The sequence below is a fragment of the Actinia tenebrosa genome, unplaced genomic scaffold (genome assembly GCF_029948245.1).
Source record: "Actinia tenebrosa isolate PJP-AT-01 unplaced genomic scaffold, QUT_ActTen_1.0 PGA_scaffold8__29_contigs__length_14323225, whole genome shotgun sequence".
Lineage (NCBI taxonomy): Eukaryota > Metazoa > Cnidaria > Anthozoa > Actiniaria > Actiniidae > Actinia > Actinia tenebrosa.
In genome coordinates this window covers 13,151,698-13,175,418 of record NW_028292585.1, presented here as the reverse complement: position 1 = coordinate 13,175,418, position 23,721 = coordinate 13,151,698, and the positions used below count along the sequence as shown (strand labels likewise).

The 23,721-nt window shown below is 36.8% G+C and overlaps 2 protein-coding genes across 4 annotated transcripts; one reads left to right on the top strand and one right to left on the bottom strand.

Annotated features, from left to right (window-relative positions):
• Positions 1–177: 177 nt before the first annotated feature.
• Positions 178–16,224, bottom strand: LOC116299335 (uncharacterized). Its single transcript, XM_089040880.1, has 27 exons — positions 16,052–16,224; positions 15,841–15,929; positions 15,252–15,363; positions 14,707–14,759; positions 14,295–14,377; positions 13,713–13,790; positions 13,416–13,470; positions 13,124–13,222; positions 12,688–12,743; positions 12,100–12,273; positions 11,748–11,829; positions 10,891–10,963; positions 9,769–9,832; positions 8,298–8,408; positions 8,030–8,101; positions 7,270–7,405; positions 6,596–6,727; positions 6,026–6,088; positions 5,848–5,923; positions 4,048–4,127; positions 3,794–3,958; positions 3,134–3,236; positions 2,300–2,343; positions 1,705–1,781; positions 1,532–1,617; positions 832–864; positions 178–422 (listed from the first exon to the last, which is right to left on the bottom strand). The coding sequence occupies exons 1-27, from the start codon at positions 16,125–16,127 to the stop codon at positions 283–285; spliced, it is 2,412 nt and encodes an 803-aa protein (XP_088897006.1). The 5' UTR covers positions 16,128–16,224; the 3' UTR covers positions 178–282.
• Positions 16,225–16,561: 337 nt separating this feature from the next.
• LOC116299358 (uncharacterized) lies at positions 16,562–22,980 on the top strand. Of its 3 annotated transcripts, XM_089024259.1 has the most exons (8): positions 16,562–16,690; positions 16,834–16,898; positions 17,980–18,090; positions 18,645–18,964; positions 20,065–20,127; positions 20,496–20,546; positions 21,120–21,432; positions 22,079–22,980. In XM_089024259.1, exons 1-8 carry the CDS (start codon positions 16,588–16,590, stop codon positions 22,361–22,363), a joined length of 1,311 nt encoding a protein of 436 aa, XP_088880385.1. In that variant the 5' UTR covers positions 16,562–16,587; the 3' UTR covers positions 22,364–22,980. The 3 variants fall into 3 exon arrangements, with proteins under 3 accessions (XP_088880385.1, XP_088880386.1, XP_088880387.1); XM_089024260.1 differs by lacking the exon at positions 20,065–20,127; XM_089024261.1 differs by lacking the exons at positions 20,065–20,127; positions 20,496–20,546.
• Positions 22,981–23,721: the final 741 nt, after the last annotated feature.

Below are 23,721 nucleotides of genomic sequence, written 5' to 3'. Positions count from 1 at the left end.
TTTATTTCGAGGAAAAATTCCTAAGGGGGAAAAATCCTCGAAGGATGAATTAAAAAACATAACTGTTTTTTTTTTTAAATTATTTTGGACCCGGAAGTCACATTTCGTATGATTGACATTCTTATTTGGCGCGAAAAATATCCGCGCGCGTCACTTGAGTCCTTAATATAATCTCTCTATAATAAAAATATTCATTTATTAATTCTTTTTTGCGATTATGTCATCTTAAAATTTACACCTTTTATAAATATTTTTACATAAAAATTCGCCACAGTCTTAGTTTCAGCTATTTTCTGATTGCTTTTTGTCGTCTTGTGGGCTCGCTTCAGTGTCGTCTTTCGCTACTTTCTCGCGTGATGTTCGAGGTGTCTTACGTGACACATCGTGACGCGTAGCATCACCAGCTTCTTTGTGTCCTTCAGCTGGGTAAAAAATAAATTACGTTAACATTTTGTAAGAGTATATAAGATTTTCATATTGATTTAAGTAATAATCATGTTTACTAGGGACAAGCGTCCCCAGTAACCGTACATTTCTTTGTAATTTTTGAGATGTTTAGGAGGTTGCTACACACAAGGTATGAAACCCAAAATCTTGAAACTCCAGAAATTTACTAATTTCGATGTACTCTTTCTTGTTTCGGTGTTATTTTTTTCAACTAGGTTAATTCTAAAACCTCGTTACCAGTCGTCAACTCGTTTCTAAAGTGGGCAATTGGGACTCTACAACGATTTAATTGTACACCTCTTGTCCTATCAGAATTGATTAATTTTGTAGAGTGTATTATAAATGTAGAAATAACACACCGGGTCCAGACAGTTATCTACCAACCTCTGCTTTTTCTTTTTTCGGACTGTGCCGTGTCTAAAACGATGAGAAAAGACACCTTAATATTTTTTAGTTAACATATTTCTTCAGTGCCCATAAGGGAAGCACGGGTCGTTTGCGCTGCTAACATAATGCATCGCCTTTTACCAATGCTTGGCGTCGTATGTGAGGAGAGTTGTTAACTTTCAGTTAGTAAAGTGCTTCGTTTAATACATGGTGTTACGCGCGCTGAATAAAGCAAAGATAGCCCATGCAGGGCCGCACACACTGGGCGATGTTTTAACTTGTTTCCCGCCAATTTTAGCGCCCCAAAATCAACGTATGAAAATTTAGCGCTCAATACAGAGATACACGCTGGTATTGGCGCGAAACGCAAATGAAAATCCTGCAAGAGGTACGAGTCGACCTCTCGCGCTCGCATTTTTTCCCGTTTGCCGGCTTTGCTCATGACTCTGTCAGAGAGGTCGGTTTGTAAAAATTCAAGTTCTCTCGTGTTTCGAGGGGTTTTTTGTTTTCTCCGGTAGGTTTTCCTTCCTCCGCAAAAATCAACTTCTAAATTCCAATTCGATCTAAAAGATATTCTTGATACGTTTAAGTTATTATATCTCCTTTCGTACTGCGGAGTCTGAAGGCACAAAAGATTTCGCAGCCATGGAAAAAAACGGCAAGACCATAAAACGAGCGAGAAATCTTTTGGTCTTACCTTTGGGTCGTAAGCTGGCTATTCCATCCATGAAATGGGCTAACACCACCAACTGTTCTTCTAACTGAGAATGAATTCCTTCGATTCTAGATTTAACGGAAAAAGCTTGTGAAGTCAACTAAAAAAATCCAGGTTAAATTTTCAGGTTACCTAACGGTTAAAGACGTCTTTACCTTCCTTCTCTTGTTTGCGTTTCGTTCTGCAACAACTGAATGTTGTCTAGTATTTTGAGGTCTCGCTTTGCGTATTCCTACAAGGTAAAAATGATGCATCATGGAATAGGCGATAAGCATGGGGAATGATGCTACTGATGCTGCTACTGATAACGATGAATGTTGCCATCCATGATCGTTGCTGCTGATGGTATAGAGCGTTTCGTGACAAGTGACAAGGCAGCCATATTGGTGTACCAGACAATAGAAAGTTTCTGAATAATTTAGTATTGTTTTGCTACACCAAGACGGCCGCTGTGATGTGCAGTTGATCATGATTGTCATGGTTAACGCTAATTATATATATATATATTTGCATGATGTAGGTGGTGATGGTTTCTATGATCTAATACATCTTCATGATGATTGTCATTGGTGAAACTGTTGCTACTGATGATGATGTCTGGCGATAATGACACAAATCGCATTGTTTTCTCAGAGCACTGATCACCCGTACTAATTTCATTCACAAGTTGAGCCTAGTAAACAATGCTACTGAAACAGATCTTGTGCAACTTTGCCTGAACGTTCATGTTGAGCGCGCAGCGTATTTCACCTCATCGAGTTTGAGATCTTCGCTCCAGCCCTCATGTAAGTACGCTACAAATCGAATGAAATACGACAGATTACTTTAGTGGGAACTTCAGATATAGTTATGCCTCTTACAACTACAACTTATTATGACAACACGTGAACAAAAACAAACAGATAAACAAACAAATAAAAGAAACAAACATTTCGAAAGCCAACAACTCAAAACAACTCTTACAAGAACCTATTATGACAACAACAACAAAACAAAAAACAAAACAAAAACAAAACAAAAACAAAACAAAACAAAAACAAAACAAAACAAAACAAAAAACAAAACAAAACAAAAAACAAAACAAAAAACAAAAAAAAACAAAACAAAACAAAACAAAACACAAAACAAAACAAAACAAAAAACAAAACAAAAAACAAAACAAAACAAAACAAAACAAAAAACAAAACAAAAAACAAAACAAAACAAAACAAAACAAAAAACAAAACAAAGCAAAGCAAAGCAAAACAAAACAAAACAAAGTAAAGCAAAGCAAAGCAAAACAAAACAAAACAAAACAAAACAAAACAAAACAAAACAAAACAAAACAAAATGTTTCGAAAGCAAGCAACTTCAACGCAGACCCCACGATGCGTTCTAGCTGTCACTTTAGTTTTCGTTGCTTTTACCCTCCTTTCGATTGGCTTTGGGCAGCGATAACCAAAGGATAGTGGAAAAGAAATAAACATCTTGCCGAACAACCAAGTATTTTTTACGAAAGTCCAAACTCTACCAGGTGTTAAGATAGTGATGAGTGTTGTGTTGGTATGATTCGTGCTAAGAATATCACTTCAGTTCAATACATACTTCTGTATTTAACAAGTTGTTTTTCAAGGCCTTCTTTAGTAGCTACATTAGCGCCTATATGCCAGTCAATAGTCTTGATCTCAAGCTCTAGTTTCTTGATCGCCTGGAGGGAAAGGTGAAAGAAATACGATGAAATCTAATGCACCCTGAAAGAATGGAGTAACCGAACACTATTATTCACAACAAATTAATAACGTACCTGCTTTAGTCTTGAAATTCAACAACAAAACGAAGTAAAAAAGAAAAAAAAAAAAGAACCAGGATAAGTAAATAATAAGTATATAATAATTTTTAAGCAAAACGAGTTTGAAAATTTTGATTTGAAGATTTTAGGGATGAAAAGAGAAAACAAAGAAGAACAATTTAGAAACTATATATAATAAAGTTAGTGAGGTTTCAACCAATTATTTTCATCAGTCAGGCTCCGTTTGAAAGGTTTTTTAAGCTGAACGTACATGGATCAGAGAAAAGTTGCATAAAATGAGTGTGTTAGATCAGTGGGAATCGAACTATGGACAGGCTGAGGCCGCGCTCTTGCTAGATAGCTTGACCACACTTGCTTCTTAAAACCATTTGAATATAGTCATTTCCCAATCAACCTTTTGTTTTATAACAAATAAAACCATTGGAAAACAACAAAAAAACAAACAAACATGGAACCTTTTTCAAGGTGCTGGTATACCTATGGTTTTCTTTCAGTATAGCGCCAAGTTTCTGCCCTGATGTGAAGATTTCTTTCTCGATTCCCTGGATGTCTTTGGAATGATTCTTCAGCTGTTCTAAAGCTTCTGTGCGACTAGTTCTGAGCTGCTGTCGCAAACGAGTCTGAAGAAACCATACAAATCAGTCAATCAATAAATCTTCGGTTTTCAAGAGTCCGTCATCCAGTGAAATAAACTAGACTATTGGTTTACCTGTGGTGTGGCCATTTTTTCCACTTCTTTCTCCGCTCGACCCACTGATGTCTCTAAACTTGCCTTCTTGTTTTTAAGATCTACGGAAAAACGATATGGTAAGTTATCGTAGGTGACATGGCGTAATAAATAACGAGACTCAGACGATGAAGGTAATGTCAAAAGAGTACACAATTTGGTAGGGTTACTAAAATTACGAAGGAGTAATTTTTATATAGGCCTCTGATAATGAAGGTAATGCTGATGCTTGATGATGATGATGATGCTTGAATGATGCTGATGCTTGATGATGATGATGATGATGATGCTTGAATGATGATGATGCTTGATGATGATGATGATGCTTGAATGATGCTGATGCTTGATGATGATGATGATGATGATGATGCTTGAATGATGATGATGCTTGATGATGATGATGCTTGAATGATGCTGATGCTTGATGATGATGATGATGCTTGAATGATGATGATGCTTGAATGATGCTGATGCTTGAGGATGATGATGATGATGCTTGAATGATGCTGATGCTTGATGATGATGATGATGATGCTGATGATGCTTGAATGATGCTGATGCTTGATGATGATGATGCTTGAATGATGATGATGATGATGATGATGATGATGCTTGAATGATGATGATGCTTGATGATGATGATGCTTGAATGATGCTGATGCTTGATGATGCTTGAATGATGCTGATGCTTGAATGATGCTGATGATGATGATGCTTGAATGATGCTGATGCTTGATGATGATGATGATGATGATGCTTGAATGATGCTGATGCTTGATGATGATGATGATGATGATGCTTGAATGATGCTGATGCTTGATGATGATGATGCTTGAATGATGCTGATGCTTGATGATGCTTGAATGATGCTGATGCTTGAATGATGCTGATGATGATGATGCTTGAATGATGCTGATGCTTGATGATGATGATGATGCTTGAATGATGCTGATGCTTGATGATGATGATGATGATGATGCTTGAATGATGCTGATGCTTGATGATGATGATGATGATGCTGCTTGAATGATGCTGATGCTTGATGATGATGATGATGATGCTTGAATGATGCTGATGCTTGATGATGATGATGATGGTGCTTGAATGATGCTGATGCTTGATGATGATGATGATGATGATGCTTGAATGATGCTGATGCTTGATGATGATGATGATGATGATGCTTGAATGATGCTGATGCTTGATGATGATGATGATGCTTGAATGATGCTGATGCTTGAATGATGCTGATGCTTGAATGATGCCGATGCTTGAATGATGCTGATGCTTGATGATGATGATGATGATGATGATGCTTGAATGATGATGATTCTTGATGATGATGATTCTTGAATGATGCTGATGCTTGATGATGATGATGATGATGGAATGATGATGATGCTTGATGATGATTGAATGATGCTGATGCTTGATGATGATGATGATGATGATGCTTGAATGATGATGATGCTTGAATGATGCTGATGATGATGCTTGAATGATGCTGATGCTTGAGGATGATGATGATGATGATGCTTGAATGATGCTGATGCTTGAATGATGCTGATGCTTGATGATGATGCTGATGCTTGAATGATGCTGATGCTTGAGGATGATGATGATGATGATGATGCTTGAATGATGCTGATGCTTGAATGATGCTGATGCTTGAATGATGCTGATGCTGATATGATGTCGATGATGTGATGATGCAGATGCTTGCATGATGCAGATAATATAATGATAATGATATATCAGTAAGTATCCCAACATCTTACTCACCAACAATGTTTTTCTTTGTCTTGTCATAGGCTTCTGTAGCTTCTCTGAACTGTGTTTCCAAATCCTTGAAAACCGGCTGTCGAGAAAAAACAGTTGTTTGTCAAATTGTCCAAAGTCACCCAGAATCCCCACATAACAATAACGGTTTGTCACTTGCAGTTGTAAGGTACATTCTTACCGTTTTATCGTCGATTATTTCTTTCTTTCTTTCTTTATCTTTATCCAGTCTACTGATGCTCTCCTGTTATCAAAAAGAAGAAAAACAAACTTTTTAATGAGGATTTAAGTTGTATAACTCTTCTATTGTAATGCGAACCACTTTGACGATACGGCCACCATCTTGATTCGCAAATCGTTATGGGGCGTCCAGCGGGCAAATAGTAGCTTTGTTACATTAATGACGTCAATTAATATAAACAGCTCACCACAAGAGAATACAACACAAGATGAATTAAGACGGCACATAGATCACATTTACCCATGAAAGAAAGACAAACACACGAAACTTTATATACACTCGTCATCTTTGTTTTGTTTTGTTTGGTGATAACGACCACCCAGTATTTTCATTATTGCATTTATTGCGATTTTCATAAACGTGCGAACTCTGTGTCTCCGAGTTGCACGCTGAATTTTGGTTTTTCGCTGCAGCCAGTCAAAAATATACAAGGTACCGACTGATAAGGTTTGTGAAAATCGCAGTAAACGTAGACGTAGTTTCATAGTTCGTGTATAATGGCGGCTTTACCTGTAATGTTTTCAGTTCACTTTTCAGTTTTTTCTGCAGGATGGTGTAATCCTGTTTTGCTTTCTTCAGCTGCTTCTGTTTATCAATGATATCGATCTCGTCTTGTTTCAGATCCTTCTGGAGCTGTGTGCCCTGTACAAACGAGGAATAAAAAAAAGTTGAACGAAATTTGGAATTAGTAGCCATACAATGCACCTTCCAATAAAAGGGAAGTCCCAGTCTTACCCTACGAGCAGAGGTTATCTTTCTTTCCCTTCCCCCCTAGTAGGACTGAGAGCGAGAATGGAGGGCATAAAAAGACCTGGTTAAGGCATGGTAGTTCAGTCTTGGATGATCAAGATAGTGAAAATGATGGCAATTACATTGATGATGATAATCATGGATGACAAAGTTGTCCATGTTGATGATGATGAAAATGATAATGATGATGCTGGATGTTGTTGTTGATGTTGATGATGATGACGATGACGATGTTGATGATGATGATGATGATGTTGATGATATTAATGATCAAAATGGGAACGTTGATAATATGACAACAAAAACCACAACGAATTTGTTTGCAATGACGAACGAAATGAAAAATCCTGTTGCACTCTTTCATATAGAAATATCTATACCACTATTATCGGGTATTATTTTCTATTCTATAGTACTTTTGATCCTGTACTTACATAGTTAGTTAGTCTCGCATGTTCTCCTTTGCCTTCAGAAACCTTTTTCGACATGGACGCCATGTACTTGCCGTAGTCTGATTTAAGTTCATTGGATTCTTTAGTAACGTTATCCCTCTTCGTTTGGAGAATTTGCCTGTGAAATGTGAAATTATAACTCCTGTAAACAAATCTGTGCGATTTGCATAGAGACAACAGTGCACTGAGTAAAAACTATTGATAATGTCTTGATTACGATTCGCAATTAATATCGCGTCGTTTCTATATGTGTTTACGATTAGGGGCATAGCGAGGGGATATCCCCCCTTCCTCTCCCCTGACTGAAACAAGTAAATTTTCCTATTTTGTTTGGGCTACCTGTGGATTTGGCGGGAATTTTCGCGCCATAACGCGTGTGCTCGCCCGAACAACTTTGATACTCTCACTACGTCACTGCTTACAATCACAAGAGGTGGTTGATGTGAAGTTTGAAGGGTTTCTTTTGGGAAGCAGGGATCCCGTAGCGGTGACGGCGCTCAAGTCTCACCAATGCGACCCGGTTTCAATCCAAAACTCGGTGTTTTATTTGAGTAGAGTTGTTTGTTGGTTCTCTTCTGTGCCTTGAGGGTTTTTTTCCGGGTTCTCTGGTTTTCTCCCTCCGCAAAAATCAATTTCTAAATTCAAATTCAATTGAAGTGCCAAGTGTTACTCTGTGTTACTCTAACACTAACACGTAAAAGTGTGTATGTTTTTCTTCTTTACGTACTGGACATTCAATTACCTGTCTTTTCGTTCTGCATTCAAAGCTGCTCTTGAGTCTTCTATTTGTTTGTTAAATGTCTCAACTGTAGCTCTGCAAATAGGAACAATTCAAACACAGCGTTTTAATATTTCAAAGGAAAGGCTATCATTACAAACCTTAGGTAAATGAGAACTCCTTCAGTATGGAGCATATATGGGGTCAAAGGCTTAGTAGCTTCTAGCTTTAGGCCTACCATAACCCAATAAATATTTTAAAAGATATTTTTGGTTATTGTTTGTATTCTTACTCATGGCTTTCTTTAAGCTGCTCCACTTCTTGTTCTAGGTCCAGGTTTTCTCGTTTGATCCTGGCACACTCTGCATTCTGCTGCGATAGAGCTTCTTTTGCCCGAAGTAACCTGAAATATGCATCAAAATCGAGACGATAAAGCTACGGACACACGGTGCAACATTGCGCGCAATATTGCATGCCATTCATGTTGCGAGCCATGACACACGACGCAATTCGTTGCACGCAACGTTGCTGAAGTAGAAAACTATCCTACTTCAGCAACATTGCCTGCAATGCTGCGCGCAATGTTGCACCGTGTGTTCGCGCCTTAATATTGATAATAGTGGTGATGCATATATTGTTGTCTTGTCTGTACAAAATGCAGCTGCTCGCCTTATTACGTACACTCATAAATATCATCACATTTCTCCTGTCCTAATCAAATTGCACTGGCTTCCTGTAGCTGACCGCATCAAATTCAAGATTCTGCTTATCACGTACAAATCACTTTATGACTTGGCTCCATCCTACATTTCTGATATGATTTCTCGTTATACTCCACCAAGACGCCTACGTTCTTCTTCTGCTTTTCTTCTTGAACACAAAAAGTACCAACTGAAATCTTATGGTTACCGTTCTTTCTCCGTATCTGCACCTGAACTCTGGAATGCCCTTCCATCTTCAATTAGGAACTCTGAGAGCTTGTCATCATTCAAGTCTTCTTTGAAAACTTATTTGTTTAAATTAGCTCTTAATGTGTGACCTTTATTATTTTTCTGATTATCGTAATCATCATTTTTGTATTATTTTGTATTTCATCTTTCACAGCGCCTAGAGCAGCCCTGAATAAGCGCTTTATAAATTGTAATGATGATGATGATGATCATGATCATGATGATGATGATGATGATGATGATGAATACAGATGATGATGATGGTGGCTGGCGATGATGGTAGGATGATAGTGATGATGATGATGATGATGAAAATGATCAGATGACGTTCTGATAATGGTAGTGATAATTGATTATGATAATATAGTTGGTAATGATTATAATGGTGATGATGATGGTTAAACTGAGTTGGTGATGATGCGATAATGACAGTGATGTCGTTGCACCATTAAGTGATGATGATGACGATGCTATTAGTGGCGACGTCTAGTTATGATGGCATTAGGTATCACAATGATGGCAATGGTATAATGATGATGATAATGAAAATGCAGTGCTGCTGACAATGATTAGCACAACAACAAACTCCACAACTATAAAAGAGCGGTTTTATTATGAATGGGAAAAATACAGTACAACATCCGTAACTTTGAAATGGCTTCCCATTGTGTTTCACGAATGGGAAAATACGGTACAACATCCGTAACTTTGAAATGGCTTTCCATTGTGTTTCAATAAGTCATCCAATCATGACACAAAGTGAGGACTTAGGTAAGACACAGTATGGCAACAAAACTAAACGGCTCTACTTACTTTCGTTCTTCTTCTCTTGCTACTTCAGATTGCTTATCTTTCTCCTTTGTTGAATCTTGGAGAACTGGTAAACAGACAATGACCAAGGATTAATGATCATTCAATAACTGAGAAGAGATAACTAGCTAAAAACTATTGTGAGCTGCGTCGGTGTTTCTAATGAAACAGTAATGATAAAAAGGTAAATTATACGCCGTGAAAAGATGAAAAAACTTACTGACGTTTCGGACGCTACTCCTTCGTCGGAGTAAAAGAGAAAGAGGTGGTAGAAAGGAGTGTTTATATGATAGAATAAGACAAAAGTGTTTTCGGTCTTTCTTTGATTAACGGCAACAATGATTGTCGCAAGACCAAAGAAATGTGGCTTATTCACCTATTGGGCACTCTTAGTCTCAACGGGATTAATGAACGCTTTGGTTTCAACTAACCCATTCTTTTGTCTTTTGATTGCTCGTTTTTGTTTCCTTGTCTACCTTGCTCTCATTGGTTTCTTTTGTCTTATTCTATCATATATACACTCCTTTCCACCACCTCTTTCTCTTTTACACCGACGAAGGACTAGCGTCCGAAACGTCAGTAAATGTTTTCATCTTTTCACGGTGTAAAACTAACTTTTTATCATTATTGATCCAATAACTGAGAGATGACCGTTACTAATACCAGTCAAGGGGTGGTCAAGCGAAAAGGATGGACAAGAAATTATGGCAAAGAAAAGTGAGGACACTCGAACTGTGAGCACTCCAATTTCTTTCCAGGTTTTTAGACTGCTGTTAAAAACCATCTGAAGTAAAGCATTGAATTGAAATACACCAAGTGATCAAGATAAATTAATTAATTGGCAATTAATTGGCCCAAGGCATGATTTAAGTATGATTTTTTTTTTAAAAAGTGGCCAAAAAATTGAAGTGTTCAGAGCTCGAGTGTCTTCCAAACCCTCTGAAATAAAGTATTGAGTTGAAATACACCTAGTGATGAAGATAAATCTTCTTTCCAATTAATTGGTTCAAGGCATGATTTCAAGTATGAATTTTTTTTTAAAAAGTGGCAAAAAACTTGAGGTGTTCAGAGTTTGAGTGTCCTCACTGTAAGATGCAGTTGGGCAATACTATTTGCAAGGCTCACCTTCTGTTAACATAGTTTTCTCAGTATTCAAGCTGGTCTCTTCTTCCTGTAGGCTATCAACCTTGGTAAAAATCTTCAACACAACAAACAGCTATTTGTTAACCCATGAACAGACCACATGTCATTCTCTTAAGAATAAAACTCTTTATTTAACTTGTATCAAGGGAATGATATGTAGTCTAAAGTGGAACATTGTGCCCAAGCTAAAAAGACTATTGATGTTGATGATGACATGGTGGTGGTAGTGATGTTGTTGATGATGATGATAATAGTAATGATGATGACGATGATGATGATGATGACAATGATGATGATGATAGTAATGATGATGACGTTGATTATGATGACGATGATGATGATGACAATGATGATGATGATGATAGTAATGATGATGATGATGTTGATGATGTTGATGATGATGATAATGATAATTTCAAGGATGATGACAATGATGGTGATGATATTGATAATAGTAATGATGGTGATAATGATGATGATGATGGATGGTGATGATGATGATGGGTGGTGATGATGATGATGATAATGATGATAATGATGGGTGGTGATGATGATGATGGTGATGATGATAATGGGTGGTGGTGATGATGACGATGGTGATGGTGATGATGATGATGGGTGGTGGTGATGATGGGTGGTGATGATGATGATGATGGTGATGATGATGGATGGTGATGATGATGATGGATGGTGGTGATGATGATGATGGATGGTGATGATGATGATGGGTGGTGATGATGATGATGGTGATGGTGATGATGGGTGGTGGTGATGATGATGATGGTGATGATGATTATGGGTGGTGATGAGGAAGAAAAAATTACACAGTATGCATATACCTCATTCACTTCTTCAGTCAACTCATCTTTTTGAGATCCCAGATTTTCTGCCAGTTCATTTTGTTCTTTAACAATCTTCATCCTGAAGTTGATCAATCAAACAATTATTATAAATGTGTTAGCCTGTGTCATAATGATATTTAGAGTGCAACCACAGTAGTCTCTTCACTAGCAACGCAAGCCAATACGAGCATATACATGAGCACAAGCCAATGTAAGAAAAACAATATCTTTTTTTCTCTTGCACTTGCATTTGCATCCCTTCATCGCATAGCTAGAACATGCACTAGCTTGGAAATGTGTCTGCTTATGTTGGCTTGTATTACTATCGAGAACCAGGCTTTAGCCTTACCCTTCTTGGGTCAGTTGTGAATTGTCACGTATCTCTTTCTGTAGCTGACGATTGAGTTGAACTTCTATTGCTTCCAATTTTGATCGTGAAGTCTCCAGTTGTCTGATCATTTTTCGCCGTGAATCTAAAGCAGATTCACTATCAACCAGCTCTTCTTGTAGCTTCTCAATCTCCCTGAAACACCATTCATTCAATTCATCAACCATCTATTATATTTTATGAAAAAACTTCTTGTCATCGCTAATCACCACTGCAAAGTACAGCAGTGGCACAGTTCAAAGAAGGGGGAAGGAAAGCATGTGAAGGTGCCTCTGGCAGTCGCTATACAGTTCATGTATGACCCCGGAGCACAGCTCTAACCCATTTGAATTAGTTAGGGTTGATTTGAGAGGAGGTAGGAAAAACTGGAAGCTGGAAAAACCCTCGGAGTCAGAAAGAGAACCAACTAACCAACTCAGCTCACATGGTTAAGACTGGGATACGAACCCTGATCCTCGGAGGTGAGAGGCAAGCAATTAACACCAATCCATCCTTACTCCCAATTCAAACTATGAAGTTTATTTATGGGAAAATAAAGGGATAACTTACTTTCTTACTGTAGCATTTGTTTCTCTCTGTTCCTCTACTTTTTTCTGGGTATCAGCCTTAAAAACAGATAATTTATTTACTTAGAACTAATTATGTCATACAGATATTGTAAAATATAAATATCAGCATATTGTTATGCCCTTTCATTATTGCAAAACCCATTAGGGACCATCATTTGGTGTCCACAATAACAAGAGTCTGCAGTAATGGGGTGTTTGTAATAGATGGACAAATTACTGGACCTGGGATTTGCCTCCTGTCTGCAATTCTGGGTGTCCACGAAGCAGAGTTGTCTGTATATGGAATAAAATGTGCCTATTTCTATTTAGACATACAGCTGTACCACAGACGTTCTGCAAATGTGAGGTATCTGGGTGTCCACAAAGCAAGAGTTGTCTGTATGTGGGATAAAATGTGTCTATTTTTATTGACATACCACAGACTGTCTTAGTTTGTCTTTTTCCACCGCTGCCTCTTCTCTTTCATGTACTAGATCTTCTTTTAGCTGGACTATGGAATCCTCTAGGTCAATGATCTGTTAAAACACAAACATTTCATCTTTAAGGGTCAATGATTTGGGGAAGGTGCCTCACATTTTTTCATAATAGCCTAAAAAAAGTTGTTATATAGTTTTTGAAATTCTTGTAAGAAGGCTATAACCCAAGATGTCCTCTTAAATCATGTACATCGTACTGATATTTGCAAATGTATTTGTACTTGTATCTCACCCTTTTGTACGTTTCTCTAAGCTTGTCTCTGGTTTCATTCAAGGTGATCTGCTTGCTGCAAGTAATAAAAAAGGAATAAATGAATGAATGAACAAATGAATGAATGAATGAATGGATGGATGAATGAATGAATAAATGATTGAATAAATGAATGAATGAATGAACAAATGAACAAATAAACAAATGAATGAATAGACAAACAAACAAAATTAATGATCAAATGAACAAAAAAATGAAGTAAGAGATGGATGAATAATGTGAGGTTAAGCATAAGTGTATGATTAAATAGCTTTGTACCTGGCCTTGTCAGCCATCTTCTGGTTGAGTAGAGCAATGATTTCGTCATGGCCTGTCTGCATATCATCCCGAACTGGCCTAAAAAGATAATATATGAGGTTCAAAAAAACTAAACAAGGAATAAGAATTGGATTACTAAGAGAGAAAAAAACACTTACTGGCAGGAAAACCAGAAAACAAAAGCAATCAAAACACAGGAGGAAAAAAGAGGCATAGCAAGTGAGGAGCAACTGCATCCCAGGAAAAATGGTAGATTGCCCCATTTGGTCAAGACCTTGCTATGCCAATGGAGAGAAATAGTGGGGTAGAAAGAGGAGATGTAGGGGCATTTAGTATCATCACAAGGGCTTTCAGTTTTCCTGATGTTTGGCAAAATAGAATTTTTTAACACATTTTCATATCAAAAGTAAATGATAAAAATTTTATCATTTACTTTTGATATGAAAATGTGTGAAAAAATTCTACTTTCATTTAATGAAAATGAATTTTAGGAGTTTGTGTGAAAACCTCTGCTCTATCACACAGGAGTGAACTAATGAGAAAGTATTTATAACGAGGAAAGCAATGTATGCATATGCTTACTGGAGTTTTGAGTTTTCAGTATCAAGATCTTGCTGTCGTTTCTCCAGGGAAGCAATATTCTTTGTAATGTTGTTTAACTGATCCTGAAAGATAGATAGATGTGATAAATGCTTTATTTAAAATCTATTTATGCAGCCAAAGGTTGAATTGCATAAATACAGAAAATTTACAAATAACTTTGCTATGAATTAATTAAATTATGTAATATCTACAGTTAATAAAATTAATAATACCTACAGTTAATAAAATTAATAAAATTTATTGTAATTTAGTGTGCCTGCAATCATGAAGCTGTTCTTATATCTATTGGTTTTGCACACAGGAACAGTATAACGTCTTAGAAATATCTTGAATGAAATAATTTAAAAAATGTTGTGTACTCGTGGCTAGAGATATTGAATTCATACGGTACCTTTAGTCTTTTTATTTCTGCTTCATTGGATTGTCTTGCTGATGAAACAGCAGCTGTTGACAAATGATAGCAATTTGTTTCTCCATCAACATATTCACAAACCACACATCCATCTATCTATTTATTTACCCCCACCCCCCCCCCCCAAACCATGCACCCAAACACCTATTTGTTCAGATCCCTTCATCAACCTTTCTATTCCATCCATCCTTAAATCCATCCATCTCTCCCTCCTTTTTTCCATCCATCCACTCATCCAATTCTTCTATCCATTTATCCATTTATCCCTCCCTCCCTCCCCCTATTTATCCATCCATCCATCTATCCATCCATCTATCCACCCATCCATTCATAAACTTATCCAATTCTCCATCTATCTATCCATCCACCCATCCATCCACTCATCCTATTCTCCATCCATCCATCCATCCATCCATCCATCCATCCACTTTTCATTCATCCATTTATCCTGCAACTGATCCACCTACTCTACCCAACCACCAATCCATTTAAAACTTTTAATAGTAAAAAAGTCTTCAATTAACCTTGTACTTCAGCTCGTATATCACCAGGCATGTACTGTAGTTTATAGCGCAGCACGCTTGCTTTAATAGTTTCAGTTTCCAGCAATTCATGCAGCCTTAGCCTCTCTGCCTCCTGCAGAAAAAGACAAAACAAAACAAAAAGAAACAAACAGTTTTTTACATTAATTGTAAAAAAAGTAGAAATTACTAGATGAAGGTACCCTCCTTATATACCAACCCCTTGGAAATTCCAAACCCCCTCCATCTACTTCATTTCCTGGAAAGATTTAATGAGGCGTTAATTAGGTCTTAATGCTTTTAAATCCTGACTCAAGACTACCCTCCTACTGTTTTCCTGTCTTTAAACCACATATATCAGAGACAGATAATACTCAAGCTGTCTGCAAACTCTATATCAGCTGTCAATAGACTAATCATTTATCATTAAGTCCTGGCCTGCCGTGAGCCAGATAGACATAAAGATATCTTTTGAACGCAATATATTTTCCAGTCTGTGAAATCTTATCTCAGAATAAAGCCCGAGGCATCATTTAATTAGTCAGCTGGCGTAGGAGTAAATAGTCATCGCAATTAAAGCTTCAAACCTTACCAATTCCTTTACAGCTTGTATAATCTGTTTTACACTTAATTTTAAGTCGCCTTGTTCTTCATCTCGCTTTTTGTCTTTGATAGATTCATCTGCAATGAACAAAAGCAAAAATATTGCGTCTAAAGCTTCATCTGCATTAATTATTGATCCGAAAAAGAGTTACTGTAATAATTTCAACAAAGAAAGAGAACAACAACATTGTCCAACTGACCCAAAATTTGCAGTTTTTGAACAGCACTAGTGACTAATCCGGCAAGTTCAGATGACTGTGAGCGCTTAGAAAGCATGTTTGATAAGTTTCTGCAGCAGATTTCTAGATACTAGGCTATATTTTAGAGTAAAACAATATCAAAAGTTTGTTATGGTAAATCATGTCACTTTTGTCCGCCATCTTGAAATGTAAACTTACACGGTAACCGCGGCAACGGAACTAAAAGAATGGGAACTAGTCTGCATGAACTAAGAGGGAGGTAGAAGTTTACAATTTGTTCCCAAAATATAAAAAAATGGAGAGACAATTGTCATTTTAAAAAACTTAATTTTTAGCTCGAGAAAGCTTAAATAGCAAGTTAATAATTGAAAAGTCATATTTCTACTTAAGTACATGTTTTTGTACGATTTTTTTCAAGGTTCTTTTATTGGTACAAATAGCTGTTTCTCTCCCTCCCCTCCCTACGTAATACAATTGTTGTTCTTTCGAAAGGAGGCTTGATCAAGAAGAGTCAGGAAGAAAAAAGGAAGATCAAAATGGCTGCGGATTCAGAATTTGTTTTCGATGCTGTAATCGGGTTTTTAACGTCCCCCATATGGAACACTCCTGTATTAACCTTCGTAGAAGAGAAATGCTTAGGTAAGATTACTTCATCCTTCACCATTCGCGATAAAAATACCTTGGTCTGCGCTTGAGTTAAAAACCTCATTCTTCTCTCAACAGCTGTACTAATACCACCGGGTGCTTAAAAATACTGACCTTATGTTTTCTCTTCTTGACAGTCTTTGATCCCGACAGCGAGGCACACGATACTTATACGGAGATTCACTTGGAATATAAAAACATGGTAGATATTTTTCTTACCTTTTGGAATCGAAGTTTTTCGGGAATATAAACGAAGAATTATTTTTTATTCTAATCCCCGAAGCGGTCATATTCGATTATACACCTACTTCAATTCAGCTATATTTGCGACTATTGAAGTTTTGTTTTCCTAATAAAGCAAATATGAAAAAAAAATAATTTACCAGTGGATAGGACCGAAGTTTGACAACTTGTCGGAGTTTTTCTTTGGATTTTATATTCATATTTATTTGCTCTTTATAATTTTTGACTTTCGTCCAAAATGCGAGTCTTTCCTGAAATGTTTCTCACATTTCTTTTAGGACTTGGGATTTTGTTCTTGACATTAGTGACAGCCGTTTAATACTTTTTGAAATTTTTATTTTGTTTGAGAGAGAAAGAATATAATAAAAAAATGTATCAGAAGTAATTTTTGGAAATGAGAAACATGGAATTATATGAAATAGAAATAATTTCTTTTTCAAAAGCAAAACCATAGAATTGTTTTGCATGGGCCATGGCCAGTCTTTTCTCTTAGATAAATAAATAAATCTTTTTATTTATACATGGTAGGCATATAAATTAAGCTAAGAGCTTGTGGGGCTATGTACAGGGGCGGCGGAACCGAGGGGGACGGGGGGAGATGTGCCCCCACCAAATGTTTTGGGGGGGCCTGGCCCCCCAAAATATATTAGTTCTTAGTCATTGTTTTACGGCGCATGCGTCTGCAATTAAACAAAACATTGTCATTATCACATAGCGTTAAATATAATCTTCAGTGCCCCCCCCCCAAATTTTTAGCTTCCGCCGCCCCTGGTGTATCCTCCATACACACTCCTTACTACATTCGAATATTTTATACACACAACTCCCAACTCACATGTTGATTTTTACGGAGAGAGGAAACCGGAGAACCCGGAGAAAATCCTCAAAGCATAGGAGAGAACAACACATCAAACAAACTCAATTCCCATGTGGTGACCGCAGGGCTCAAACCAGTGACCCGTTGGACTGACAGCGGTGAAAGACAACCACCTATGCTACCCTCTTGTATTTATTTAATGGAGTTTTTGAACGTGTTATAGGTAGAAACGCTGCTTTCTAGTTTTTTGAAAGATATTGGGATTACTACGGAGCAGTTCACGCAAGCGTGTAAGGCAAGAGGAGGCAATGCACAATTGAGCGACATTCACAAGGTATGAAATGGGCCACTATAATACAAAGAAGGGGATTCAGAATATTCAAGTGGTTGGGAGTGTCTGAGTAACAGTAGTACAGCGTAATAAACTTAATTGAATAAGGAACAAGGTAGTCTTGAGAAGATATATTGAAGTATATTGAATGGGAATTATATAAATGGGAATAATCCCCTTTACAGTTCCCTGCTCCATCTTGAAGGTAGCCGTACCTAGCTACCGAAGGTAGCCGTACCTAGCTACCGAAGGTAGCCGTACCGAGCTTGCAATCATAGGGACAGGAATTATGTTGCAATGTGTTAACAAAAGGTCTCTATCATTGCAAGCTCACCACTCTTCTCACTCTGATACAAAGGCACAGCTATCTTTAAATTGGAATTTTGAGTTGATATATTTAGATTCAAGTAAATATGTTGTATTATTGGATACTTTCCAGAATATTCATACCTCCCCTATCTTGTGGTAATCTCCATAAGTAATCTAACTTAATTTTTCCATCTTATATTCCTATCTCCATTTTTCTCTTCTCGCTTTCAAAAATTCTCTTTTTACAGAACATATTTGAGCAAGTGTGGGCAGCAGAGGATTTTGAGGTCTTCAAACGTTTGATGATACAGAAAAACATTGAACTACAGCTCCAAGCTTTAAGGCTCATCCAGCAGCGAGGTCAAATGTCACAGGGAAACAGACCAGAAGAGCCTCCAAAACCAACACCAGTTGCTGTGCAAACAGAAGCCCTTGATGAAGAAGACGCAATCATGCAGGAGGTTTTGCGACTTTCTAAAGAAGAATATGACCGGAAATCAATGGAAGAGAAAATCAAAGAGCAAGAGCTTGAGAAAACTTTAATGCAGTCTAATGAAGAACAGGAAAGGTATGTAATTAGACCATAATAGTCTTTCAGCAAGGTTGGCTTTGTCAGTCTAGATTGAGAATTTTCTGTATGACTGTTAAAAAGCTTGATGTCGTATGTGTGCCTTACAGTGCAACATGTCTAACTGTGGCCACAATTAATCCTTTTTGCCAAGTGTTTCCATCAATTGAATGACTTTTTACGAAGAAATATGAGAAGTCTTAGTCAGCAAAGGGAACAAAATAGGTATCACGCTCACATTGGTAGTATGTCCATAGTTTTTTCAAATGAGGTTTTCAATTCAGTGAAGTCCTGAACAATCTTAAACTTCCTGGAGGCTCAAGTGATATAAATTTGGGGTTTCAAAGTGAAGGAACTCCATTGCATGAGGTTTGTTCAAACCCTTAATATTTGTGTGCTGGTTTGAAAGGAGGTTTGCAGGCATCATAATTATAGAAGTTTGATTACAGTCATAGTGGTTGAGATAGATGACATAGATAGATGTTGAGCTTCATCAAATTCATATAATTCAGTGAGGTCCAAAAGCTGATGGTATTAAGGCTAGACTGACTACGTTGTAGAGTCCTAATTTAATACTCAGGATCTAAAATAAAGGCAGGCACTGTTGCTTGAAATATAACATCTCCTAGTAATGAGAACTTCAGGTCACATTGGTGTCAAATCATGTGACACTGTCATTGGAACCCTTTTAGTGTGGGAGACATTTTAATTCTTAATTGTAATATTTTAACCTGCTGTATTTGGGATTGTGCAAAGGACTGTCCATAATATACTAATTATTAACTCGTGATTATGAGCACTTCATACTTTACTTATGTTGATGGCTGTATAGCATATATTGCTCAATTTGAGAATTGCCATTATTTCTTGACATTTGTTCTTTGGGCTTCCTTGGTTTTCCATACAGGTAGCGCATTCCAAAATAATGATGTACTGTCTCTTCATACTTTTCAGACTAATATCTGCACAGCGATTAGCTACTAATACTGAGCTCCTTACATGTTGTGCTGAATTTGATTAGATAATATTTGCTCTTTAATCTTTACCAGAGAGTGCTAACCTATTCTTTCTCTTATATGGGGTGCTTTTGTCTAATACAGCCCTTCATCCAAGGCTAAAGCTCTCCCGTGTGACAAGGACACTCCTCATGACTTACAAACCAGGTTTATTCTTTCCCATTCTCTGTCATTTTTTCAGCTTTGAACATTCTTTCTCTCTCTTTAATTTCAATCCCTATTGATTCACATTCTTTCAACCATCAAATTCGTTTTGTCCATTCAATCATTTAATTTCTAGTTCTTTTCCTGATCCTATAGTCTATATATCTTATCTATCCTATATATATCAAAGTTTTATTTGAAATTCACTTGACTTTAAATGCCATACTTTTTCCATCTCTTTCCCTTACCAGACTGTTTGACCCGTTCACTTTCTCTTCATTTCACTTACATAATATATCTTACTCTTGATTGAACTTGGAAGATACTCGACGTATTGCATTTTGATGTATCTTTTGATTTCTCTTTGGCAGCAAAAGCTTAACCAAGGCACTTGAAGAGGCTGAAAATGCCTTGGAACTCAGGTGGATTCGCATGCCTTTTTCTCAACAAGTTCCTAAAGTTTTAAATATTCAACTCATGATTATCCTTCACTTCAAACATGTTATTAGAGTCTCGTGTTATTGCACATCACATTGGATTACTTTCTTTTATCTTTTAATAGACCTTATTTATCTTGGTGCATTTTTTCCCCATTACATTACTCAAGGGTATCATTTCTTTGTTTAATGGTTGTGCATTTTTTTAAATATAATTTTTTTTTTCTTACTTTTTTTTAAAATTAAAAAATTTTTAAGTTTATTTTTTATTTTTCATTTATTTTTTTGATTAAATATTCAAACATTAAGAAACATGAATATATGTTTACAACTCAAATAATGGACATAATCTAATCTATTATCTTACACCAAGACAAATTATTAGCTCTATTTTTCTTCCAAAGCTCTCCTTTTACTTACTTATGGCTTTCCTTGCAGAGGCACATAAGGCCATCAAATGCTAACATTTTCAAATATTTTTCAATCATAATGCTCCAATGGAGCTTACATTAGAACCTCTTTTTGACATTTTTTTGACAATAATTTTTATTTTCTCAGGTTAAAATCAATAGCAGAACGTGAACAAGAAGAAATGCAAAAAGCCCTAAAGTCTTGTATAATTTCTCAACAAGAACCCAAAAAAGATTCAAATGTAGCAAAGAAAGTTCAGCCAGAGGTTACTGCCTCCTCTTCTACTCCAATTTCTCCTCCAGCACCAAAAACTGAAGCAGTGAAGCCCTTGGCATCTAAACAGGCCTTACCTCCACTGGGGCCTTCTAAAAAGAGTACTTCTCCTGCTGATGCTGCAGCAAGCTGGATATCTAGTGCAAAAGCTGAGGCATCATCAGCATCTTCAACTGCACCAGCAAAGGTAAAGATGATGGTACATTATTATTGTCATCACTCCCATCAGTGTCATTACCATCATCAATATGTAACCATCATTTGATTATCACCATTCCACCTCATCGCCATCATCAATATATACAGTAATGATAAAAGGGTAAATTTTACACCGTGAAAAGATGAAAAAACTTACTAACGTTTCGGACACTAGTCCTTCGTCGAGTAAAAGAGCTCTTAAGTCAGTAAGTTTTTTTCATCTTTTCACAGTGTAACATTAACCCATTTATCATTACTGTTTCATTAGAAACAGCGACGCAGCTCACACTAGTTTTTAGCTAGTTATCTCTTCTCATCATAATATATAACTATCATTATCACCATTCCACCTCTATTGCCTTTAATCTTAACCATGAGTCACCATCATTATCATCACCACTACAACCACCATCACTATCCCACCTCTACCTTCTTTCATCTTCATCATTAGTCACCATCATCATCATCACCATTATCATCAGCGCAGCGGCCACCACCATCTTCGTCTTAATTCGTATTCTATTCCGTTACCGTGCCGACGTTTTTCACACTTACAAAATCGACTCCATAGATTGATGACATTAATACCATGTGAAATATTAATGAAAAACTTTAACCCAATGTATTTTTCGTAGGTGACAGAAATATCCAAAAGCGAGCTTAATCGTCGAACAGAATACTTGAAACAGCAACGAGATGTATTATTGCGAATGAAGAAGCAAGAACGTGAAAAGAAATTGCATAAATATACCAAAGAACAACCGAAGGCTCGGCCGACGTCTGCACGAGCTGTTCATCGGGTAACGGCCGGAGAACGAGTCATTTCGCCGTCCGAATCTCCAAGTCCTACCGACGAAAAGAAACTGGCTATGAGAAGGGCTTTGGCAGACGTCCTAAAGCGAGAGGTCATCGAGAAATAGTGAATGATCTTAAAGATGATTAATGAAGCTTGAATTATTCGTTATCCTTTTACTTATGGTTAATGGCCTAAACAAGTTTTTTCCTTTCTAATTTTTCTATAAAAAATACAATTACGATTTTCAAAAGATATCGAATTTTGCACACGAAAAGTCAAGTCGGTGTGATGACTTTGAAATTGCTTTCAGCCAGAACGACATTTAGAACAACAAAAATCCAATGAAAAGCCGCCCTCGCGCTCAAATGAAACTTCCTTAAATATTTATAATTTCTTGTGGGAGTAACATAATGAAGCTGAGATTTATTGTTCCATTAATTATTTTATTATTATTATTATTATTATTATTATTATTATTATTATTATTATCAAATTATAGGGAACTTGCCTTTTCCCTAGAAATAATTCATAACTATAACTTTGTACACTATTAATTTATGTATGGATTGAAAATGCTACTTTTTTCGCTTTTTTTACTTTTTTGATATTTGACATTTGATATTTTATAATTACTTTCGTTATATTTAATGAGTGGTATAATCTCCTGAAAGCCACTTGACAGCACCCGCCACTGTCGATTGCAATGCATTGCGAATATTAAATAAAGTAATTCCCAAAATATGAATGACATGAAAATATCAACAAATTTTGTTATGAATACAGTGAAAGTATTCACGTTAAGGTGATGGACAATGGTTAAGATAATGCCCACGAAGTTAGTGTATGGGCTACGAGTGACTTGCCTCCCCTCCACCTCTTTCTCTTTTGTCAGCAAGTCTTTGCCCCTCCCGTCCACATCACAATATAAATAGTAACCCCTCGACCCCTGACTAGCAATACCCGGTACACACTGACCGACAGTACCCGCCCTCGCCCTCTTCCAATTTTTCTACGCTTCGTATTACTAGTAAAATGTTATTTGTCGTAGCATGTGCTCAGAATACCACTCTTTCATGGGTCTTCATAAAAAAATATTCTTGTTTCTGCTTATAATTTTTTAGTAAAAATACACAGGTAATTATTGAAAATCTCGCGCGCTGATTGGTCGAGAAACTCGCTATCACACGATAGTCACCTCCAGCGATAATCCAAGATGGCGGTCAGCCGCTTTGTTACCGGGAAAAAATGTCTTTTATCTTCTTTTCTTTCTTTCTTTCTTTCATTTTTTTGAAAAAATCATCTGTGTATTCATACTAAAACAATTATTTGCCTCGGCCTCAGTGAATATCGGAGAATATTTACCTCGCCGCTCGAAGACTCGCCTCACGGTAAATATTCCCCGATATTCACTTCGCCTTCGGCGAATAATTGTTAAATAATCTTAATATTCGACAGCCTCGAATAAAGATTTTGTTGTTTGCC

Coding starts and splice junctions, on each gene's coding strand:
- LOC116299335 (XM_089040880.1), bottom strand. CDS start 16,127: ATGCTTTCTAAGCGCTCACAGTCATCTGAACTTGCCGGATTAGTCACT. Junction 3,959..4,047: donor AAAAAATGGCCACACCACAG/GTAAACCAATAG, acceptor TGGTTTCTTCAG/ACTCGTTTGCGACAGCAGCT. Junction 1,782..2,299: donor AAGATCTCAAACTCGATGAG/GTGAAATACGCT, acceptor TTTACCTTGTAG/GAATACGCAAAGCGAGACCT.
- LOC116299358 (XM_089024259.1), top strand. CDS start 16,588: ATGGCTGCGGATTCAGAATTTGTTTTCGATGCTGTAATCGGGTTTTTA. Junction 16,899..17,979: donor ACTTGGAATATAAAAACATG/GTAGATATTTTT, acceptor AACGTGTTATAG/GTAGAAACGCTGCTTTCTAG. Junction 18,965..20,064: donor TCTAATGAAGAACAGGAAAG/GTATGTAATTAG, acceptor TGTCTAATACAG/CCCTTCATCCAAGGCTAAAG.